General features: G+C 42.9%; 1 protein-coding gene across 2 annotated transcripts in view; it reads left to right on the top strand.

The window, feature by feature from the left end:
* Positions 1-6,031, top strand: part of wnt8b (wingless-type MMTV integration site family, member 8b) — an 8,512-nt gene extending 2,481 nt beyond the window's left edge. Inside the window, exons 2-6 of one of the 2 annotated variants that reach the window (XM_034609390.1) lie at positions 353-386; positions 1,397-1,535; positions 2,123-2,248; positions 2,347-2,489; positions 3,649-6,031. In XM_034609390.1, coding sequence (XP_034465281.1) covers positions 353-386; positions 1,397-1,535; positions 2,123-2,248; positions 2,347-2,489; positions 3,649-4,218 — 1,012 coding nt within the window. In that variant the 3' untranslated portion in view covers positions 4,219-6,031. The remainder of the gene's footprint in view (positions 1-352; positions 387-1,396; positions 1,536-2,122; positions 2,249-2,346; positions 2,490-3,648) is intronic. The other variant, XM_034609389.1, reaches the window with a different exon arrangement.
* Positions 6,032-9,712: the final 3,681 nt, after the last annotated feature.

Here is a 9,712-nt window from a genome sequence, read left to right on the forward strand (position 1 = left end):
ATGCCGCAGAGCTGCTGAATGGCTTTCCATTGTTCTCAGAGCACAGTGACAATAAAGATCTATCTATATCTGCTTTATTTCCAAATATAAGGGATAAACAGCAGCCAACATCATTGACTTTAATTTAATTTAATTAAGCATTGATATTATATTTAATATTATATTTCAGCTCCTACATGTCCTTACAGTTTTTCCTTCTCTTACGAATGTATAGATATTGCTCAGTAATGTTTGGATGCCCACCGGTGTCACGGTTTAACATGTTACAAAGCGCACTAATGAGAGATGTGAGCGGAGGAATTTGTGAAGCACTCTGAGCTTCCCTGAGTGAATAAGCTGTCTTCTTTTCCAGGTCAGTGAATAATTTCTTGATGACTGGACCCAAGGTAAGCCAACGTTCTTTTGATCTTTTTTTTTTTTTTTTTTTTTTAACCCTGTCCTTTTTTCCGAGAGAGTAGGCGGTGAAACATGGTTTCTGTCTGTGTGGTGTTTTTTGGGGATATTGTCCTTGAGATACCTTAAATCAAGGGCATGGACGAGCTCAGGTATCTGCTCAAATGCAACAATGGCTCTGATGATATATCAGTGATGTTCTTGGCCCTTTGTGATTTTTCTTTCCCCCCTCCGTACACTTGACCTTATTCAGCGGCTCATGTGCGGGCTGAATGTGTGAAGAGGCGAGGGAAGCCATGGCTGTAGTGGGTGGTCATCATTAGCGGGTGAGACCCCTGTGAAAGAGGTGGTGCTCCATCTCCCCAACGGCCACTTGAGACATATTAGTTATATTATCGTTCACACAGTCTGGACAAGCAGCAGAGCGGCAGGCGAAAGCCAAGGACAGAGCCCGCGGGTTAGAGAGCTCTCTGCAGTTTAAAAAGTATGAAGATGTCAAGTTTCAATCAGTTAAGATTGTTTTAATGACACTGGAAGTCATTTCAAGTTTTTATCTCAATGTCTGAATTGTTGAGGCCTTTTTTTATATATATATTATCCACGTCTTTAAAAGGAAAGAGGCGAGACATATTTTAAAACCCCCAAAGCATTTGAGTGTCTCTGTCCAAGTCAAAAAAAAACTGTGACAGAGATTTATCTCAAGGTGAAGAGGTAAAAATTTGATACTAGAATGAAGGTATAAATATAAAAGAGGTTAAAAGAAACTTTCATAAGTTGCATGACCCAGGAATGTTCTCATAATTTGTTGCATCCATGACATCTGACTCTTTAAGTGGAATCTAACTTTGAATCTTTAGGTAAATCTTTGTTAAAAGGGTTGTGATGATAATTTTCTTTTCCTACTGTGCTCATATCTGGGTACCAAATCATACCAGAACCACCTCATCTTCCCTAACCTTTTCAGGATGGTGGTTTAATACTTTTCTTGTCTCTGTCCCTGCAGGCGTACCTGATCTACTCCAGCAGTGTGGCGGCGGGCGCTCAGAGTGGCATAGAGGAGTGCAAGTATCAGTTTGCATGGGACCGCTGGAACTGCCCCGAAAGAGCTCTGCAGCTCTCCACGCACAGCAGCCTGCGCAGCGGTAAGTCCCCTGAGATCCACCAGCCTTCAGACATCTCTACATAGCAGCCATACGCTCACAAAGAGAGAGAGACAGAGTTCTGGATGGTAAATAACCAAAGAAGTTTGAGAAAAAAAACATCTTGTGAGCCTCAACGTCTTTCAGGCTGCGTGTCCTGTCTCAGGGGGCAGGGTTTTGTTTCCTCCGTGAATGGGAGATGTTTGCTCAGTGAAAACATTCATCAGCCTGTAGAATAGTTACAGTGGCAATGGTCAGAGGCAAATCAAACACGTTAATCCACTGCACAACAACACCAGAACTACTGCCTCTCTTGGCAGCTTATAAAAGAATATGTTGACATTCCCAAGACCAAGAGTCATTGAGTTAGGGAACAAAAAAATCTACTCTAAGTTTAGAAACCTGGATTCATGTTGTTGAACAGAATATGAGAATTTTTTAAAGCCCTTTTATACATGAAAAGTTCACCTAAATACTGCATGTAGTCATCAGTTGTATGCAATTACACTTACTTAGAGGAGATTTTAATATAATGGATAAAATTCCTGACCAACCTCTGTGTGATAGTTAATAAGTGTCTCTGTTTGCAGCAAATCGGGAGACGGCATTCGTTCACGCCATCAGCTCTGCTGGGGTCATGTACACTTTAACCAGGAACTGCAGCCTCGGAGACTTTGACAACTGTGGCTGCGACGACAGCAGGAATGGACAACGTGGTAAGACGGACGTCTACATGTGTCCCCACTGCCAAATGCTTTAATTTTGAATATCAATGAAAGAACAGAGGTCAATTTATTCATTCACATTTTCCCAGGTGGTCATGGTTGGCTCTGGGGCGGCTGCAGCGACAATGTCGGCTTTGGAGAGGCCATTTCCAAGCAGTTCGTAGATGCGCTGGAGACGGGGCAGGACGCACGGGCAGCCATGAACCTCCACAATAACGAGGCTGGGCGCAAGGTACAGTACATGCTCCCTCCATCAACTTGGCAGTGTGAGACGAGCCCCTCGAATAAGCTGCAGGACGATCATGAGACTTTAGTGGCTTGATTTTGAACCATACAGTATTTAAACGGTGCCTCGTTGGAGATTTTTTGGGGGAATCTCTCCTGGGGCCTCCGACTGATTCCGCTGTGTAAAGCACCTTTTGAATAATTTTTTCCCTGCTTAGAATTACACTGAGTGTGCCACCCAAGCATCCCTTTCACGATGCTATAAGTGAGGTGCCACTCGTTCCCCAATAATAACAGTGTGTTCGGTGTACCAGAAGGGCCTATTTACCAGTGCTGAATGCCCCTTATGACAATACCTCAACTCAAGAATCTCAGGATCACTGGTGCAGGCTTAATTAGAGATCCTGCGGAGCCAGACATTGCACAGCATTCTGTATTATGCTGCTTTTTAAAATAAGTGTTTAGTTTTTATTCTTGCAATAAGGATCCCACATTTATGTTGGTCTTTGTTTGGCCCCGAGGGAGTCTGAGGGGACCACAGGCGTGCAGCTGAAGTGCTCTTTGTTTACGGTGCCTTTGCTCCCCCCCGTCGGGCCCTAGGATCCCCAAGGCACCTGGAGCATCATTGTAACAGAAAAAAATGGGGATAGAATGAGAGAAAAAATCCTTTTTCATTTCTCCACTCAATGGGACCCTCCATTGGGTCTTCTCACACTAGAAAACATGTTGATAATGAACATGCTAAATAAATACTCCTATTTCTTCCTGGGGGACAATGGGGCTCGATGTGAAACTTTGATTCAGCCTCACCTCAACAGAAAGTTCATCCCCTCCTCGCCAAAAGAAAACGCTCCTTTTCAGACGACAGCTCTTTTGTGTCGAGTAAAGTCAGGAAACACGGGGGACGACACAGAAACTCAGCAATGGACCATGAAACTATCATTTCTTCCTTTCAGCGTATTCATCCTTTCTTTACTTAACTGGAAGACTAGAGTACTATCAGTTAATCGGACAACACATCAATCAGGACACAATGGACATCCCGGCCTTCACAAACATACTCTTATGCACATTTATACCTACAAACAATCCTCATATATACACATATAAAGGGAGCAAAACATAATATTCTTCAACAAACAATCTCTCTGTTTCTCCCCCTTTAGGCTGTTAAGGGGACCATGCAGAGGACGTGTAAGTGCCACGGTGTGTCGGGAAGCTGCACCACTCAGACCTGCTGGCTGCAGCTGCCAGAGTTCAGGGAGGTGGGCAACTACCTGAAGGAGAAGTACCACAGGGCGCTGAAGGTGGACCTCCTCCGTGGAGCCGGGAACAGCGCGGCCAGCCGAGGGGCCGTCGCCGAGACCTTCAGCTCCATCTCCCGCAAGGAGCTGGTCCACCTGGAGGACTCCCCAGATTACTGCCTGGAGAACCGCACCCTGGGCTTCCCGGGCACAGAGGGCCGCGAGTGCCTCAAGAAGGGCAAGAGCCTGAGCAAATGGGAGAAGCGGAGCTGCAAGAGGCTCTGCGGGGAGTGCGGCCTGGCCGTGGAGGAGCGGAAAGGCGAGATGGTGTCGAGCTGCAATTGCAAATTCCACTGGTGCTGCGCGGTGAAGTGTGAGCAGTGCAGAAAGACAGTGACCAAGTACTTCTGCGTGAAGAGGGGAGGTCAGAGGGGAAGGAACGAGAGCGCAGGCAGCCGCCGCAAGAACCTCAGACTGAGGAAGAAGCACTAAGCATCTTCATCACCTGCTGTGCCACGACCACTTTCAGACTCTGTGCATGTTCAGATAGTGTGTGTTGGACAAAAAAAAAAAAACTTTCTCTTTCTACAACCTTTTATTGCCAGTTTTGTATTAAAAGTTATAAACAGTGGGCCGCACACAAAGCCACATGAAGCCACGTTTGGAATACATGTATTTAAGATATATTTTTTTATACTTTTTCAACATTTTAAACAGTCACCAAGCATTTGAACATAATATCTTTAACTTCAAAGTTCTCCACAACATGATTTATTTATTTCCATACATAAAGAAAAAAATCTAGGGGGAATAATTAAGCAATTAAGCAGAATTCTTTTTCGAGTGATGGATGATCTGACTTTTGAACATTGACACAATTAGCTTTTAAAAATCCCAATTTTTAAGAATCTGTCGGGTTGTGTTCTCATGAATCGTGCAGCTGATTAATGTCATGTGTCACTGCCAGGCTTTGAATTTATTCAGAAAACATTTCTACATTTTTGGACTCACTATGCTCTCCCACTGCCCTGGCCTTTGCTGCCCTCCTGATGTATTTAATTGTACATAAAATGAAGCACTTTGTACTGTACATTGTTAATTTATTGCACAGCGTTTCCTAGTTTTGTTTGTTAGTCGCCTTTATGGTTTGTTTTCTATTAAAATGTAAGGAAAGACAAATAAAAATCCTTGGATCTTATATATTATACTGCCTGAAGAAAGCGCTCGTCCTGCTCTTTGTGACAGTAATACCTGATGCTCCGCAGCAAACACAGCCTCGCTCTCCTCATTGTTCACGTCGGGGTTAGGATACTCGGGGGCCACAACAAGAAGAATGGAAAACTTTCCAGCGCACTCTTCCGTCCATCACGCCTTTCTCAATTTCGCCTCAACAAATACCTCCCCGTTCTCCCCTCATCATGGTAATCCTCAAAGAGCCCCCTAACTCCCGGGCGCTTGGAAGTTTCTTTACTGTTTAATACTGGTTTAATTAACTTTGTCCAGACAGAGTAGGGCTGTGGGGGTGGAGGGCATGAGGCAAGTTGCCCTTAAAAAATCATCCCGCCTCTAATTTTGTATGCTAATCTCCTTTTTCACGCTGCACCTCCTTAGGAGCAGGGAAAAGAAATGTTGGGAAAACTTTGGGTTGCCTGTGCAGGGCTTCCTGCGGCTGTTTTATTTCTGGGCCCACCTATTTGGATCCTTTCACTCCTCTAGGGCCTTCCTTTGCTCGATTTAACAATGAATGCAGAGCTAATCAGCTCTCTCGGAAATGCACCACTGTCGAGGAAGGTAATCCCTTCTTCTCCACTCTCAATGGGCCGTCGCCTTCTAAAGGACTTTGGGAAAAGGCTTTGCACAGATTCACACTGTTCGCTCAAAAGAAGTTAGTTCAAGTATTGTGCCCAAACAAGTGGGTTTTATAAACACATGCTTGCCAGGATACTCACCCCACCTGCGAGTAAGAGGTGCCAGGCCCAGGCGGACCAGCACATGGCAGCTGAGGCCGAGACCCTTCAGAAGAGACGGGACATGAAAGAGCAGATTAGAGTTCCCATTGAGAAGGGGGCGTTCATTTCTGCACCTTCCTCCTTTTGCTCAATGAAGTGTCAAGGAACCACCTTGTTGACATCTTATTTACCAAATAATGATCATAATCAAAACTCCTCCTTCCTCTGGTGACCCCTGTGGCCCGGCTGGATTGCTCTGCCTGGCACGCAGCGAAAACCCTCTCAGCAACAAAAGGACCAGCATACCAAGCTTTTACCCCACGGCTCTGTGGAAGCTTACTGTGATCAGGGGGAAAGACTGCGGCACATCAACATCCAAAATGTTCATTTATAATATTCTAAAGACAACGCAAAAATTTGAATTAGTACTTGGTAGCTAGTGGCAAGACATGTTTTAAAACCTTGAAATCATTTCAGCATTGCCTTTTCCTTTTGATCAAGAACATCTTCGTGAAGAACATTTGACACAAGTACAAACACATTCATGGATTAAAATGAACAAAAACAATTTTAAAGTTCACATATCCTTTAACACTGGTTCACCCTCAGCAGAAAATGTCCTCCTTCTACCCACATGTAAATATAAGCACACAAAGGTGAGTCTGCTGACACAACGGTCAGTGCATGTGTGGGAAACCACAGAAAAACCTGTTTGGACATTTTAATATTCAGCAGTTTGACACGTTAGTCACACTGACTGCTTATTCAGTCAAGATGAGGCTCAGACGAAAACTAGAATAACACTCAGAAGAGCACATACCTCCGCCAAGGCCCAACAGTCCCCTTAAATTCAATTAAGCTGCACCCAAATGCACATACTCAGAAATATCAGTCCCCAAAGTCTGTTTTTCTTCAAGATCCATGGATGATTCCCTGAGAAATCTTTGAAAATGTATAAAAAATTGAAAATAAATTCCTGGATCTTGTGGGTTCCTCCCTACCACACCCTTCCAAAATGTTTTGTTGTGCATATTCCTGCAAACAAACAAACGCCAGTGAAAACGTAACCTCCTTGGTGAAGGTATAGATGGCACTGCTCTGGTCGGCAGTATATGATGATAATACCATGTTTTACCTGGAGACCTAACATCAGATGCTGCCTGTAGGTTCAGCTAATGTTTACATTGCATAAGATTACAACTGTCACACTGACACTTTGCTCCGCTGTACTGTAATTTGCTGTCTTTAATCATAGTTTTTATGTTCAAAACATTATGGACTACTACTGTAATAATAATAATACTCATACATTTAATTCATATTACACTTTTAGCAATGCTCAAAGAGACAAACCACACATTAAAATTGAAAATACACATCATAATCATGAATTAAAGTTTAAAATACACAACATAATCGTGAATAAAGTTTAAAATACACATCATAATCGTGAATAATGTTTAAAATACACATCATAATCACATATTAAAGTTTAAAATTCACATAAGCAACGAGACCACAGTTTGAGGTTAACAGAGGTTTAAAAGCATCATTGGCTCTTTTCCCTCTACTCTCTCTCTCTCTCGACTAGTCTCTGTCTGTGTCCCTCCCCGAATGCACCCCCAGCGGAACTGAATGGTTATAAAGGTGTGTGAAACAGCACATAACGTTGATCATGACTCGGACTCACAATTCCCCCCTCAACCCACCCACCCACCCACCCAGAGGGTGACACGACCTCTGACCAAGGGGTCTGAACTTCCGTCTCTCGGCCCGGCCCTGCCACCTCCTATTTGCAGGCACACATGAGCCCAAGGTGACGGTGAGAGAGACGACACCTCAGGGGAAGATGTGGGGCTCGAGCAGAAGGTTTCTCCCACGGATCCATGAATTAATCTAAACTCAGAAACAAAGAGATTACTGACAAAAATATGTACATGTTTATTATACTGTAGCTCCTAAAAAGAATTGTTGTCAAATTTTCAGTTTTGGATGGAGGTGAAATTGAACATTTTGTTTAAATGACATTCCTGAACCTGCAACATGCCACTCTGACATATAATTAACGTGGAGAAATAAATCAGACAAAGGAGGGCAGATTTGTTTCTGCTACTGAGTGATAGCGCAATCACTGAAAGATGGGAAAACGACTTATAATGCTTCAGAGAATCCTTGACTAATAGGATTTAAGGCTTAGGGGTTCTGGACCTACAACACCTACAGGGGCGAGGGTCAGCATGAATGTGAGAGAAAGCCAATACAGATGAGTATAGATGCTCTCAAAGTGGTCGACAAAACTCTGGGAAATCAGTCGTAAGCTGTGCGTTTATATGCCGATTTATTCCATCAGCTGTACGCTCAATAAGCTGGATGTTTCACTCATCAGGGAAACTTTCAGTGTAACGGCAGAGTCTTTGTTTTGACAGCAGTCCATCTGTAGGGGAGAAGGTGAATGAGTGAGCCGCTATCAGCAGGATGGAGATACAGACTTCTCGGGGCTCAACAGGGTGGTCAATCTCCTGGTATCTGCAAAGAATGGGGAGGAGCGGAGCATCACAGGGATCAGCTCAGCTCAACCCACTGATCTATACAGGAAACACGGAGCATGGGAACTCCCCAGGGGGCCCCGGACAAGTCCCTGAGGTGGAAACCTGCTGATAAAGCATGACTCAGGAGACAACATGTAGCTTTAGGTTTTAGGAAGAAAAAAAGGAAATGTATTTGTACTGTTGAGCTAAGATTGTGCCTGAACTGTTTCCATTAAAACTTTCACCCAGAGGTAAAAAACAAGAACTGATGAACCAACCAAACGTTGATCGGTCAAAGTGATTGATAACGTGCACTCCAGCGAGTTCAATACCAGCCGGACACTGACCCAACTGAGCGGGGCTCCATGAGCTGATGAGTCCACTGTGCAAGGTACAGCGTGCACTGCTATCTCATGAAGAATGACCAGCCAGATCGATTGGGGTAATGCTGAGGCTATGATTGCCTCAGCTAAATATTGTCTCAGTGTTTCAAAAGTGTTTGCTTAGTGGAGAGAAAGACAGAGAGAGAATAAACCCTGCACATTTTTTTACCCCTTTATATTCATTTATATAGTTTCATCTCTAGCAATGCATCATATATTCTATGTAAAATATTGGTGTGAAAAATAATCTAACACTACAGGGATTAGATAGATGTTTGATGATATGCACAAAATATTAAATTAAATTAAATATTTCCATCTAAAGTGTGGAGGAGTAGAAAACCAGTATGAGTAACAAAATGGAAAAATGTTAAGTGCAAGTGCCTCAAAACTAACGTTTGAGTAAGTTTTCTGATAAGATTACAACCTCTGCATGCACCTTCTACTACAATCCCTCATAAAGCAGTGTAATACATATGTCTTTTTACTGTTTCCATGTGGTCTCTACTGCAATTAACGTTTCTGTTTTTTAAAACTTACTTCTTAAAGGTCTGGGTCTTTTATTTTCTTAAAAATTATATATCTAGATCTTTATAGTTTTACATGCTTAATGCGACTTAGAGACGTGCAATCCACCATCAAGTATATACTACTCTGCCTCCAGAATACGTATATGTACCAAATGTATTCCCCTGCCAATTACTCTGATCTGTCGCTGGAACAAAAACATCAGGGATGTTTTGTCAAGCCGAAGCTAAATAATGAACTGCAGTGTTGTGTGTTTGAGTCCAACCGGGACCTTTGTGGGTATGTTGTCCCATCTAATTAATGTCAAAAGTAAAAGTACTTATTATGGAGAATGGCCACTCTGGGGGTGCTATGCTAATATTTGTTGTTATATTATTATGATGTAGAGATGCTAATATCATCATTTTAACATGGCAGCTGGTGTAAATATTTTTCAATTTAAGTGAATGTGTTACTTTCTACCGCCGGTGCAGTCCACAGTCTCTGATGGTGCAGCCAAATGAAAACAAATATTTAAAGAGGGTTTTTTTAACTGTAGAATAAAGTACACTGGATAAGAAAATGTTTCACAAATTAAACAAACACTTCAATACTTCAA

The sequence above is a fragment of the Hippoglossus hippoglossus genome, chromosome 15 (genome assembly GCF_009819705.1).
Source record: "Hippoglossus hippoglossus isolate fHipHip1 chromosome 15, fHipHip1.pri, whole genome shotgun sequence".
Classification (NCBI taxonomy): Eukaryota; Metazoa; Chordata; class Actinopteri; order Pleuronectiformes; family Pleuronectidae; genus Hippoglossus; species Hippoglossus hippoglossus.